This window comes from Parasteatoda tepidariorum, chromosome 5 (genome assembly GCF_043381705.1).
Source record: "Parasteatoda tepidariorum isolate YZ-2023 chromosome 5, CAS_Ptep_4.0, whole genome shotgun sequence".
Lineage (NCBI taxonomy): Eukaryota > Metazoa > Arthropoda > Arachnida > Araneae > Theridiidae > Parasteatoda > Parasteatoda tepidariorum.
In genome coordinates this window covers 47,418,721-47,434,485 of record NC_092208.1, presented here as the reverse complement: position 1 = coordinate 47,434,485, position 15,765 = coordinate 47,418,721, and the positions used below count along the sequence as shown (strand labels likewise).

Below are 15,765 nucleotides of genomic sequence, written 5' to 3'. Positions count from 1 at the left end.
TACAAAAAAAATAAAATAAAAAGTTTGAACTAGTTACAGTATTGATTCCAACAGTGAAGACTTATTTCAACATAAAAACTTAAGTTCGTTATCCAGTCTAAAAGTATGTTTAATTGTTCAAAATCAATTGAAAGTAATCAAATGCCTGAAGCAGTTTTATGAAAGGGATTTAGATTTTTCTTAACGGGGGAGCAAGAGGGGATTTAATATCAACTAACACAAAAGCTCTACTATTTTTCAAATCTTCATCATGTGCTTAATTGATTAGAGAACCATGTTCTAATTGATTAAAACTACTACGTTTCAATTTCATAATTGCTAATGATCTTCTTGAACAATTATAAATATTATTTCAGAACATCAGGGTATTTTATGATGGACTTAATATTTATTTCATATAATTTCAGATAAAACATGACATCCACATTCGTTTATTTAAGGATATGGTGGGAACTGAATTATTGAAAGAAAATTAAAAACAAAATTGACGTCTCGAAAATAACTTCAGATTTTAGATATATGGTCATTAAATTAATTACAAACATATCCGTATATTTAATAAGAGTGACGAATTGAATGTTATGCAAGTTTATATCTTTGTCCGATGATTGACACTTCTCACGAAAATTCACTTCCTCTCTATTCACAAAAAAAGTAGATTATAGTTCTTTTTATTCTCAAGAAATTCAGGTATTTAATTGTAAAGTGGCTACTTTAGAAAATTATCTAGTGTTCTTAAAGTAATTACATATAGGATGAGAGAAATGCTCGACATATATCAAAGAGTTAACAGTTTTCGAAAATAATGAATAGTTGTTTAAAAATCTGTCATGATTTACAATCATTTCCTAAATTATAGCTTGCTATTTTTTCAATAGTTTGGTTATGAAGCGCTATCTTTAAAAATATTGCCTGTACGTGTTTTATATTTCTGATTGAAACTATGATTTCATTTTTTGAATTGATTTTCTTTAATAATTAATTTTTGATTTGTTCGAAAATTAAGGAATTATATCAATTAAATTATGTGTAATATCATATCGTTAAAAAGTCATTCTAATTTAGAATATTTAAAGTAAACTAACAATGAAATCTTAAAATAAAAAATATATTTTTGGAATTTTAAAATTTTACAAGATTTTGCAACCGTTGCTAAAATTATATTGTTATAGCTTGGCAAAATTACAGATTGTACATTGCCTCCCAAAAGTGTTCGCAAACTTACGACTTTCAATGATTTATTCATTAATTAATATTACTATATCAGAATGGGTATATAATAATAAGTATCTATTCTTAACAAAACTGCTTGTATTATTTTAAAAACAATGTAAAAGTTTATTAATAAGAAATCAATTTAAAAAATTAACAAAAATTTTATCTCACAAAAGTTATCGTATACTTTGATGTTTTCGTATGAATTTTTAATTAAAGTTATTGTCGTTAGTATTATTTTTTATTAACTCATTTTTCTTTTATTATTTCTTTTTTTTTTGCAATTTGAAATCAAAATTATGGTTGCAAAATTGGAATTTGCTTTTTGCTTTTTAACTTCATAATATTTTTATATCATTTAAAAATGACTCATAGTCATATTAGAACAATAGACAACATTTAAAAGTTGATTATTTGTCATCATTAGTGATAAATCAGTAACAAATATTTTTTTTAAAAAAGTTTGTTTTGTCCCATTCCACTATGCAGTATGTGATAAAAAACTTAAGTAAAGGATTTTGAGTCAAAGATTAAAATCATAAATTCCGAAAAAAAAATTTATGAAGAAATTCATTAGAATGTTGCGAAAGTTTCTGCGGAATTCAATAATAAATATTCTGCGACAATTTTACCTAAAACTCTTCGACGAATTTTCAAAGCAGATAGATTAAATTGGGCATAAAGTGTTTTGTTTTAACGAAAAACGGAAAGATTAGGCTTTACTTCATAAAATCAATGATATATAGATCCCAAATGAATCTGTAATGTCTTATTGGCAGATGAAAGCAAATTTAGCACATCGGGGCTCGATATGGAACAAAAAAAATAAGAAAATTTATCCCAACAACTCAGTTGGGGCAGAGTTAAGCATGGCGGTGGTGTCCTTGTGCGTTGGTGCATGTCAACATTAGGATAAATTAATTTCATATTTATTGATGGCACAATGAATCATCATGTTTATTCAAATATTTTAAGATACAGTTTACAATTATCAGCCCAAAATGTGGATATTGGAAACAACTTCGTTTTATATTTGGATAACTATCATAACCACACGCCCATCAACGATATCAACGATCTATCTGATGTCTTGATAAATGTCAACAAACTTTTAACACACTACCTCAATCGCCCATATTTAAACCATATAAAACATATTTGAAGAGAACTAGAAATCAGTGTGTGATTACATGACATTAAACGAAAGATTAACTAAAATTATTATGGTGAAAAAAGTATGAGTTTGATGCAGAAATTGTAAAAGAAACGAAACTAATAACATTTAATCATAGGCAATTAAAAGCTGTTGTAGCTGCTAAATGATATTCTACTAATGATATTCTACTAAATTATATACTAATGATATTCTACTAAATTATATTCTAATGATATTCTACTATTCTTCTGTCGGGTGCAGAATTCGTATCAACCAGCCATCGCTAGGATACGAACCCGGGACACCTCATTGGAAAGTGAACGCCTTATCCCCTGAGCCACCACGGCTCTAGCAGCGTCTTTTGATGAATGTCGTAACTAATCTTTAAAATTTGTTATGAAAAATTATTTAGTTTTTTTACGCTGAAGGCAGCAAACTATACATTTACACATTTTATTTTAAAGGAAATTGCTAGCATATCTTTAATACTTAAAAAATTATTTTACCATTTTACTGGCAGGAATTAAGACTGTGAGTCTACCTATACTTCAACATAAAGCAAAATGTATAAAACAATTTCTAAAATAAAACATCATCATTTTATGTAAACTATTTTATATTTTATATAAACTACATAATTTATTACTCAGTTTAATTACTCACAGCAAACATGAATGAATCCACTTCCTCTTGTATGTCATCTTCTGTAAAACTCAAAGGATCCGACATGTGCATGTCAAGAAGTAAATCCATAAATGCTTTTCTTTTTTCTGAATAACCACTCTTTTGTTTGTCATCTTCTGTCTTTTCAGAGCATTTTGAGAGGAGTTGAGCTTTTCTATCCAATATGACCTGTTGTTAAGCAAATTTGATTTTAAAAAGTGCTCAAGTTAATAAAAATTAAATAATATAAACGATTAACTTTTCTTAAATACGAAAGTATATTTAGTAATAAATCTTTGCAAATATTTCATGAATGTTTATGTTTTTAATTCAGACATTAATATCTTTAATTTGTATTGTAAATAGTTACAGTTATAACAAAGAGCCATGAGTAGATCTTTCACTAAAATCAAAAATCAAATCATTTTTAATTTTTTTAGAAACGTACGACAGTTGTCATTATGATACTTCAAATTTGATCTCATTATTCCCAAAATTTCTTTATCAAAATTTTACATAACTCGATAGCTAATTTATTCTAAAAATATTCTTAGAAAAGCTACCTGAAATTCATGAAATAGGAAAAAAGTGTGTTTGAATCAATGAAATTGGAAAAAAGTGTGTTTGAATTAATGAAATTGGAAAACGGAGTAAAAAAGTTTCTTAAAACAATTGTTTTTATTTCCTTGTATATGTACAATAACGAATTCAGTAAATCAACAGAATGAATATTACTAATGTAGTTTTTGTGTACGTAAAGATTTTTTGCTTACATTTGAGTATTTAAAATAAAGGATTGAATGTAACTCTTAAGGACATATCTTAAACGTCTGTTTTTCTACAATATGAGGTAAAATTGGGGATTTATTTCCTCAGTTTTAGTGTTACATTTTGGTGGAACTGGTGGCATGTTATAGTAGAAAGAAATAACATATTTGCAACAATTATGCAAATCCTTGAAGTTACGTGACTAATTTGATTTATTTTAAATTTCATTAGCTATTATATCAGAAGGTCAGTATCATTTTGCTATTGGTTTCGTGACTTTTTTAATCAACTTCAATGATTAACTGTAATAACATTTTCAAAAAATATGTAATTCGTCTGTTATAGATAAAAAATTTTAAAAAATGGTGCACTTTAACTAATTTTGGATCATATTACCTGTGATTATAAATCCCGTCACATCGGTAAAACTCACTCTTACCGTAAAATATTAAAACGCAATTTTAACTATTCAATTTTTAATTTAAATATTAAAACCCAATTAAATTACGGCATATCATATTTTTTGTTCTGTAACATGTTTCTGTAAGATAGATTTTATGGTAAAATGTTCCAACACCCTGAGTGCAGGTACTTTTACTGTAATTTGATGGAAAATTTTATACCGTTTAGCTTTGCCTTGAGTACACAAATTAATATTATTTAATACTACTACTGTTGAGAAAAATATTACATTAAGATAGAGAAACAGAAGTAAATTTAAAATATATTTGACTTTTTTGCTGTACTTTTTACCGCAAATTGATCCAGAATTTTTAACTGTTTAAGCAAGATTTTATTAAAGCTTGAGCTAATTTTTCACAACAGCTACAACTTCCACGTAAAAGTTATTTACAACGAGAAAGATACGTTCAAGCAATAACCAGTGGGTAATTTATTTGAAAAATATATTGAAAATGAATACCACCAAATTTTCAAAAACTTTTTAAAAAAATAATAACTAATTCAGCTTTTGCAATTCATTTAGCAAAAGAACCCGATTAATTCATTTAGCAGGTAAAAATCCTCACTTTAAGTGAGGAGGTTCTATTTGTAAATCTTATGAAGTCAAATTTGTGGTATTATTTTTAAGCAGTATAGCTCACTGCAGCACATACACTTATTCAAACAAGCAGAGGAATTATCAATGGAATTATAAACTATTACAAATTTGATGAGTGAATTGAAGATTGGATTGTCTTAAATCCTTATTTTTGAATTAAACACTATTTTTGCAATTTAACTTTATTGTTATTATATGGAATTTTATGCATTGCAAGTGTTGTGATTACTATTATTTTTCATTAAATTCATAACGTTATTTAGTTAAATTATCATTGATATTATTCAACTTTTCTCTTGTTATTGCAATTATTAAACTATAACACCGTTACTAAGCCTAACCACAAAAAATATTTCTTACCTGTTTCGTAAATTTATCCATGATAGCTGAATCTTCCTTAAATCTCTTTCCTCTGCCTGTGCTGAAATAGATCCAATCTGGCCATAGCCATGGCCTTAGCACACGACCTACAAAAGCTTCTGCAACCCTTCAGATGGAAACATTATAAGTATATCAGTAAGAGGTAATAAAAGACCTTTGCAAAAAAACTTTTAGTTAAAAATGATGTCGATTTAGGTTTTAAGTCAGAACAAATTATTCGACGTATTTAATGATTTCAAAGAAGTCATAAAAAGTGTAACAAAAACAAATTTTCGTTAGTAATTTATAGATCAAAATGAATTAAAAAATGTAATAATGGACACAAATTTATGGCATTTATAGGACAATATACTTAAAAAGCTCGAAATAAGTAGATGTACAGTAACTTTAAAATATTTGTCTTGATAATAATAAAATCCTCACAATTCATTTTTTTTTTTTGAGAAATGACTAAAACGTGCCTTTGATTTGAGTTATGAGTGAAGCAAAAAACCTCGGTATTTATCATTTTTAACCCTAGAATCAACTTAAAAATACGTTTTATATTATTTTATAAGAAAGAATGAGTTTTTTCGAAAAAAAAAATCAATTTCGGCTATGATATTACACAGTATTATACTTTAGAGCACGTTTCACCCTGCGAAGAAAGTATGGTTAAAAGTACCAAAATATGAGAAAATTAGCTGTGTTTCTGACTATATGGGAACATCAAAAAGCCCAGAGATTTTTTACCGTAGCCCTTTTGTAATGATTTTTGTAAAGTTAACGATAAAATATGGTTTTGTAATATGTGATAAAATTTAGTTAATATGGTAAAATCTGGTAGTTTTTGTCATGATACCTAAGAGCAAGGTAGAAAAACCATTTATTTGGTTAAAATTGCTTTCCAGTTATTTTTTACTTAATGCGCGGAATAACTAGAATTTTGAAAACCAGAATGTTTTGATTAACTGGATAAATTACCAAATGAATGATTTAATTTCCGCATGATTTTATTTTATTACCTAGAACTTTTCTTAAAAAAACAAAAATGTTATTACCCCATAGGGTAAAAATATTTTTGTTTTTTTAAAAAAATACTCATACCGTAATATTACCAGATACTCATACGGTAATTTTACCATACTTTATTCTTACGGGTAATATTACCAGAAATTTTTCTTCTCCGTTCTCATCTTCATTTTTAGCTTCGGGAACTTCAGTCCAATTTACAATCTAAAAGCAACCTTTAAATATACACACGTTTTTTTTCTGTAACATTTTTTTCAAGCGCAAGCAAATATTAAATAAAAGTTTGTCAGTCACTAAAAGAAAAAGTTGCAAACTGTCCTAATGAACCTTGGGAAAACAAACTGTTGTATTTTGTGTCCAGTTTTATCTCAACTGATATAATGTCAATAAAATAGCAACTTATTTTAAAGGCACTAAATTAAGAAAATATATATTGTAGATGTATTAAATAATGAATCTATATCTAATCGATTAAAACAGTCAATACATAACTGCAATGCGTGAAGTAAACATGAGCACTTCGGACATCCTATTGAATATCCGACTGCATTTACTGCCAGAAGAATGAAGATGCGGTATTTCCTAGTAGCGTCAAAATTTCTCCAGCTAACAATAAGTTACGTCAGAATCTCTCGAACTAACAATTGCACTTTAATTTAGTACTTCGATCAATTATTGAAGTTATACTTCTTATGCGACTTCCAATAAGGTTGCGTTAAACGTTTAACGCTACATTTTTATTGGCCGGTAAATCACGTGGTAGGATCCAGTTTTGCCTCATTCATTTCCACATTGTTTTGGTTCTCACCAGCATAAAAATAATAAAAGTCATAAAAGTATTGTTTTTCTATAAATACTTTTTTAGTTTGATTTGATACATATATAATTTAATTGGGCAGTATTTTTTATTTTCAAACTTAGTGGATAACAATTGTAANATAGGGTAGTATTTTTTATTTTCAAACTTAGTTGATAACAATTGTAAAAAATGAGTGAAAACAATCCCACGGACAATGCGACGGATTTAAAGTTATCTCAAGGTATGTCTCTTGTGAATATCAATTGATTGTTTCTCTTTTGAAATTACATTATGACGCACTCACATACATTATTAATAGAAATACATTTTCCATGACGAGACGATGAGGCAACCACAAGCACTTCCACAGGTTCAGGAGGTCAACGAAGGAAAAATGCGCAATATTACCGTGATTACAGAGCACGGAAGCGAGTGGAGCAGGAAAAAGAGTCGTTGAATAGAACTAGTGATCCTTCTACTACTGCTGATTCTTCTACAATTAACGTCGCAGGTTGCGAAGTTTAACTTCTTCCTCGCGGAGGGACTCCACGCACTATTTTTTTTATTTTTTTAAAATATACTAACAAAGTGAATACGTAAAACTTGTGTATTCATAACTTATTAGGTAATATAACATATGGAATAAAAAAAAGCAAAAATTATTATTCAATGAATATAAAATGATATTCAGTTGTATACTCTTAAAAACATGGACCATATTACAAGTTTTATCGTTTACTAATTACATTTTGTAAAGCATTCTGAAAACTTACCTATGCATAGTCTTGACGTAAAAAGAGTCGTGATTATCTTGAGCGTTGATTCGTAATCCCATAGCTGTCTCTAAAAAATATTCAAATATAATCTCCAAGACCTGTTTTGTATGGCTCCAGTTAAAAATTGTTAAAAATATTTAAGATAAAATAAGGCAAGAATGTTTAGATTAGTTTGTTTGTTGACACACCGATTTTATTAGTTTTTCGCGAAACCGTTTCCTGGGGAATTTATCAAATCATCAAATTTAGTGAATTGCTATTTTCAATTATTTGAAGATACGAATTTCAACAAAAAAACTTTGACTTTTTGGTACAAATAGGTATTGATAAAAATTTACACAAATGATTGGAAAATATGACATAAAATAAAAGTAACCCCGGAAAACAATGTAAACATTTCCGGATCACATCACGGTATAAAGTACTTGCCCTTTGGATGCATCATCCGCAAAATACATTTTGCCAAAAAATCCATTGTTATTGTAAAATATTATTCCGTAATTTTCGCAGTAATATACATTTAATCTGAATGATTCAGTGATTTTACTGTAGTTAGTTCTATAAAATTATGGTATACCAGATTTTTTTTTATTCCGTAACATGTTGCCTTAAAAATAAATTTCACGGTAAAAAATATCAGCACAACGAGTGCCGGTACTTTGTATCGTGATTTGTTCCTTATATTTTTTTCTTTGAATGCTGCTTAAGAAATGCTAAATCAAAACGAATGGTAGTTAAAGTTTTTGATGCATACTGAAATCACGAAATTTTCTTCATTTTCCCCTAAGGCTGTGTAAAATAAAAACATATATTCAATTTGTTTTTAATTGAAGATTTGAATTGAAGATTGCTGCTAAAATTGTTTTCATAAATTTATCAAGGAATATAAATTAATCATATTAACTTTGCTTATCAAAAATATCACATGGTATAGAAATTGAAATAATTTATGAAGAGTGATGAAAAAAAATTAATTTTAATAAAAAAATATTTATTTTTGTTGGTTTGTGATTTTAAAAGGAAATTGTCAAATAATCATCATTTGTAACACGAGTTAAAACGACTCAAATTATTACTAAAGGGCAATTCCACGAAAGTGTCAACTTTTAAGTAAATTTTTTTTTGAATTGCATATTTTAATTTTAAAAATATGTTCAAAAATAGCCAAAGTCTACGTATTGCGGTTTCATTTTTGATAATTTTAAATTTTTTGAATCTGGCAGCATTCTAAAGTAATCACATGGCTGACAAGTGAATTCTTCACATTTGTNGCCAAAGTCTACATATTGCCGTTTCATTTTTGATAATCTTAAATTTTTTGAATCTGACAGCATTCTAAAGTAATCACATGGCTGACAAGTGAATTGTTCACATTTGTGCTCAAATTGTTTTCTTGAAAAATACTTATAAAATAAAAGAAATGTATCTTTCTTTTGCAATATTTTAATAAAAATGTGCATGTAGTACAAAATTTAAACATTTAAAACATTATCATTTTAAGTTTAATATATAAAATAAAAGTAACTTCTTTTACATCATTCCGTCACATGTCTTAATTATGCATAAATTTCCTGAGAACGAAGATAAGACGTGACATTGGCAAGTTAGATACAAAACCTCTTCAGAGACAACCTAATTTTCAAACTGTTGAAATTGTTACTAATTCTTGCGTAAATATTAATCCTGTTTATCTGTTACATTCTGTTTATCATTTACATATTAATAAAACATTTTTTAAATGAAGACTTCTTCTACTAAACTTTTTGTCATTCCGTCACGGTCATTCTGTCACAGCAAATAGATGTTAATAACTGCTAGCCAACCTGAGGTTAATTTTCCAAATTAGCATTTTACATTGCTTACACATTATACTAAAAGTATAAAATAGTTCAGAAAAATAATAGCTGCAAAATTCGCAGAAACTTCCAGTTCTAAGCGGCATGCCAAAAGCTTGGTTGCCAAAATGTCATTCCGTCACGCAAATAAAAAGTTCGTAAAATTAAAAGTAAAAAGATAGAAAACCCTTTTTTTTAGTTTATGAAGTGCATTATGCCAATAATAATGATATGCATGAGAAAAAAATGTTTATTTGAAATTAGATACATAGAAACTTCAATTAGTTGTTATTTTGCAAGTCAAAATGTCATTCCGTCACATATGGAATTGCCCTAAAGCATATGAAAAATCTCGAGTGTCTAAATTAATACATCATACAAAAAGAAAATTTTCAAGCGAACCAGAAAATATAAAAATAAAAACATGATCCATGAATCACTAGAATATAATAATAATAAGTGAATATCTTTATCCATTATAATGATTTTTAACAGAGTCATGAGTTAAATTTAATAAAGATACTTTATTTCACTAAGTCTGCATGCGCTTTCATCAGAAACGTATTGCAAAAGTTACCTTGCAGCTTTTTTGTGTTTATTTTCAAAAGCAAATTTCTTGCTATGATGGCATCTTTCATTGTGGGCATTTTGACAGATTATGAGATTAAAATAAAATAAAGATACGAAAAGATATCTTGTCAGGAAGACAGTGTTATATTAATTAAGTTCTAGTGCTTGCATTCACCTTTGAACTAGAACGCCTGTTATGGATACAATAGAGAAAGAATAAATTGTTATGCAGTTGGCATTAATTTATTTTGTTACATAGCAACTTTAATGATTATTTTTCTCAGATATTTTTTTAGAAATAGTTTCTCAATATCTAATTCACTGTAATAAGTCGTGAAATCGATTTTTACTGAGATATTTTACTGAAATCTGATATACTGTAATTTTTATTGTAGTATTTACTATAAAACCACTGAATGATTGTAATTAAATATGTAATACTGTTAAAACTACGATATCGGAAAAATTAATTTCATGGAGGATGCACCCAAAGTGCCGGTGCTTTTTACCGTAAACTGATTTGAAAATTTTCACAATGTAGGATTTTGTCCATTCTTAAAACTCTCAGAATATGAAATATTTGAATTTGAAAAATGCTAATTTTTTTAAGTAATTTAAATTGTTAAAATTGTTTTTTTTCTTCCTAAACACACAAAAAGCAAACGTTTATGCTTGTGTGTAATATCTAAGATTTATTTTCACAGACATTTTTTCATCGATATTTTTTATTGATATTTTTTATTTTTTTAATAGTTACATGGGTTTAGTTTAGTTTGTTGTAATACGATATTTTTCAAAAGCTGCTGACTTTCCTTAATATAAGTAACGAATATAAATAGCACGTTGTTCTTATTATTATGTTTTATTTTTTATCAATAAAAAGATGGTTAGATGTATAATTTTTCTTTCAAAAGAAGTTTTAAATTCTGTTCCATGTATGTGAATTAAAGGAATTAATCTTAAATATTAGCAAATAACGAGGTTTCAACATTTTTCTTATTTGACAAACGATTTTCCAGTTACTACATCAGAGTATTCATTATTTCTACAAAATAATTCTTAACATCTGCCTTAAAAAATTTTGTCGTTTTAACACATTGATATTGTTTGAGAATTTTGACATAAATAATATTCTGCGATATCTGCATAAAAAATTATATTTTTGTTACGGATCAGATACTTAAATTGGATTTTAAGTTAGTGATTCTTTTAATAATAAAAATACTTACCACAAATAATGTCTAAAGTGCACATTGTAATATAAGGTACAATATCTATGCATTTTTGCACCTTTGTTGCATTTTTAATTTTTTCTACCATGTACTTAGACTGATCGTCGAATACTCCAACAAAGTCTTCTAAAATGCGAAAATGAAATGCCGATGTAAGAACTCTTCTTCTTTGCTTCCATTTTGATCCTTGGCTAGAAAAAATTAATTTGAAGAAAATTTTTATAATAAGTTCTGTCAATGTGCTAAAATATTTTATAGATTCCAGTTAAAATTAATTTTATATCTAATTGATATTAACTCTTCAAGCATTTTGTCCATCGATTCAAACTGAAGAGAGACTTAATATGTATAAAGAATATATATATTTTTAAAAAAGTAAAAAATTATTATTTAATTAAAACATTATTAACTTCAATTTTTATTAAAAATTATTTATTTAAATTGTAACAAAAAATTAATATTTTTTAAAATTATTTTTAATAATTATTAATTGCTAACTTTTTCTTCAAAAATTATTATTCATTTAAATTATTATTAAAAGCTATCATTTATTTAAATTATTAATAAAAATCATTATTAAAAAATATTATTCAACAAATTTTATTATTTATACAGTATGTATAATAACTTCGAACTATCATGCATTTCTTTAACTTTTCTGAATAATGTCTAAAAATTAAGATTAGAGAGTTATGATTTACGGTTTAAAGTCTGTGATTGGATAAGGGCTAAATTTTACTGAAAAGAAATTACAAAAAATATTTTATCTCAATGCTAATAAGAAGTTCATTTTTCGTTGGAATCTCTGAACTATAGATATGCATTTTTTAATCTAGTTTTTATATATATATATATATATGTCCCCTGGCTGTAGAGCTATTGATTAGCTTTTGCCAGTTACAAAAGAGCAATCATTACATATAAAATTGCTATTAAAATATCAATCCCTGTCGCCAAAGATGGCGACCATGTCACAAGTGCAATATAAAAGAATAAAATACACGCTGAGCCCAATTTGGCGCTAAATTTATGTTCGATTTCAGTCATTTTTCAGAAATTGTTACGTCGAATTTAATTTAAATTTTTTAAAAATTCCAATATTTTTAATGCTCTTGTTTTGCGATGAAAAAAAATATATAAATTAATTACCAGTATGGCGCAAAACATAATCTCATTTTTCTAACATATACTCTTCAAATTAAGAAATCTTAAAATAAAAAATTGGTGGCTCAAATAAGAAAAAACTCATTTATATGTAATAAATATTTTCTTCCAAAAGATTGTATTAAATAAACAACCAGGTGCTGTGCAAACACTTTTATTAAAACATTTACCAAAAGTGCAAAAGTTGCTGTCTTTGTTTCAGACTCAAGTAGTCAGCGGTTGCTATTCGCATTTGCTTGTCTAGAGCTCTATACGGTAAAAAAATTCAGGATCACATTACTATATTGAGTACCGGAATTTGGGTGTATCATCCTTAAAATTCATTTAACCGTAAAATTTATTTTTACCGTAAAATATTATACCTTAATTTCTACAGTAATATTTATTTAATTAGAGTGATTCGGAGTGATTTTACGGTAATTATTATTGCAAAACTTTAACCTTATTTTGGACAATTTTGAAGCAGCTTTTGAAACTGTTTTTAAAATGGGAAATTAAAAAAAGTAATTTATATTAATATAGACTCAGTTCTGAAAGACATTGCAGGTGTTTGCGTTGCACTAAGCTTACCCCTAAAGGATATGTGTTATAAGAAATATCTAAGAATGAATGTATCTAAAATTAATTAATTACTTAATTTATAATTAATAAATAATAAATAAATAATAAATGAGCATTAAATAAATAATAAATAAATACTAAATAAATAATAAAAAATAATGAATTAATAGTTAAGTAGTAATTAACTAATAAGCACTTAATAATTAATTAATAGTTAATCTGTCCATTCTCATAGTAACTGATCAAAGTATTGGATGGCATATTTTTTGATGACCTGTAAGAAATAGCCAAAGAAGAAAGTAATCTAATTTAAGCAAAATAAAGTAAATAAATACTGGAATTAACAACACGTAAATTCCCAAAATATTAGATTTATATTTGGATATAAATTAAAGTCTAATTGTTATAATTAAATTCAAGAAGAATTTTCTCCGAGCTGGGGTTTGTCGTTAATTTCTTCTGTCAGAATTTATAACTCCTTTCAATTGTGCTCTGTGCGTTTAATTTAAAATCGTTTCTTGATATATGTAATTAAATTCACGTTCATGCTTTTATTATTAAAATATCAGTACGACTGAAACAGAAAAGAGAATTTTAAGCGTTTTTATAATTAATCCTGTTTACTTATTGAATTAAAAACTTTCATGTTTTATAATTTTTTTTTTCAAAAATGAATTTCAGTAACGGCTTTAAAAACTCAGTCAAAAGCGTAAATGGAATAAAATATAAATAATGATAAAAACATACCTGAACAATTTGTATAACACAGCATGAATGCAAAAACATTTTTGTTGCATTTATACAAATACTTGATCTCACCTAATTCGGGGATGGGAATTTCAAATCTGAAATTAATTTTGCTCCTACAGCTACCGATGTTTCTTAAATGGCACTTTTAGTCTATTTTTTGTCGAAATGTACATATTCAAACACGTTCAGAGGGTCAGGTGAATGTTGCAACAAATGTCTCAGGGAGTTAGGACACATCATCAGAATTAAAACTGCATATAAACCCATGCCCGGAAATGCGGTTGCAGCGGCCAGAGGAGTTTCTCTATTATAACCTGTTCAGAACCACACGAAGAAGTTCACAATAAGAGCCCCTAGAGGCATATGATAACATTTTTGGACATAAGCTCCTATGTAATTTTAATCCTGATGATATGCCCTGACTACCGTTGAAAGTAGTCAAAACATTGCTTGATAGAGCACTTTTAAACAAAATTTGACAAAAATAAACTAAAAATGTCATAAAAAACTGTAATTTGGAGAGAGAAACTGAATCCAGATTTAATATCAGTGTTTTCAAATGTAATTCCCTATTATGATCATAAAAGCACCAAGGGTAACCAATCTGTAGTCTTGTATTTATAAAAGAGTTTATAAACAATGTATTTGTGTACTAAAAAATAGTAAAATATTAATTGCTAACAGTATTTGTCTTGTAGAATTCATCTGTAGCATTATTAATTAAATGAATAATATTTTACTCCTAGAAAATGTAATAAAACTATTTTATTTGAATTTGAACACAAAAATATATTTGTTAAAATTGTATTGAAAAATAACCTTTGTTAAGATGGGTCAGTTTAAAATTAACCAATATAATTTTTAGAAAGGAATACCTATCTAAATGCTTAAAAGGTATTTTGCAGGAAAATGATTATCATTTTGATAAGTAAAAGTATTTAGTTAAAAAAAAGAACTTATTATGAAATTAATGTTTCCAAATAAATCTTCTTATTAATTTTAACGGCATAAAATTTAAAAAAAAAAATTAAACATTTCTGACAAAGACATAAATGACTATGCATGCTAATTAATTAATATCTTCCTGTTCGGCATCCAACTTTTTTTAGATTTTCCCTGCCTCAGTAATAAGTGAAGTTGCATCGCGAAAAATATGATTTTATGAGTGATTATGTATGTAAATATTGATATAAAGTCATGCTTTTTTTGTCAATAGTTCAAAAATGTTCAAAATATAAATTAGTAAAAAAGGATGAAGCTTTGACCTTAATTTCGCTGTAGTTTTGCAGTTAATTATTGACGGCATCATTATTTACAAGTTTTAGAATAAATTCTCATAATTATGCTGGCAGCAATGTGGGATCGGTTTCTGCTTGCTTCGGCGAATTTTTTTCAAAAATTCCATTTTAAGATGATTGTCCCTTACCCGTTAAAAACTACATCCTCGCTTAAACTTGTTTGAATGGTGTTTCCGGGTATTTTAAACTCTTCCTGACCCGGTGGTATGTAATTTTGGTTGGTAATTTCCACAGTAAGATTCGAGTAATTTGCAGCCTTAGAAACGGTACTTATGAAACAGAGGATGAAATATATGATCACCTTAGAAAGCGAAAGGTTAAGTGAAAAACCAAGTGTAATTTGAATCTCAGTTCCTTATTCGAAATGTAAAGTAGAAAAGTCCAATGAAAAGTAGTACCTTGCTATTTAGGCTTCTACTTTGTTTGAAAAGTGCGAAATTGAATGTGAAATGAGCGAAGTCAAATCAATTAGAAAGAAATTGAGTTGTACTGATTTTATTGAGGGTATAAGATAGATAAATACATT

At 27.1% G+C, this 15,765-nt stretch overlaps 1 protein-coding gene across 1 annotated transcript in view; it reads right to left on the bottom strand.

Annotated features, from left to right (window-relative positions):
* LOC107438881 (cytochrome P450 4C1) overlaps nucleotides 1-15,765 on the bottom strand; it is a 50,075-nt gene that overhangs the window by 13,653 nt on the left and 20,657 nt on the right. The window contains exons 4-7 of the mRNA XM_043039186.2: nucleotides 11,464-11,657; nucleotides 7,827-7,896; nucleotides 5,223-5,349; nucleotides 3,035-3,223 (exon numbers count right to left, since the gene is read on the bottom strand). Coding sequence (XP_042895120.1) covers nucleotides 3,035-3,223; nucleotides 5,223-5,349; nucleotides 7,827-7,896; nucleotides 11,464-11,657 — 580 coding nt within the window. The remainder of the gene's footprint in view (nucleotides 1-3,034; nucleotides 3,224-5,222; nucleotides 5,350-7,826; nucleotides 7,897-11,463; nucleotides 11,658-15,765) is intronic.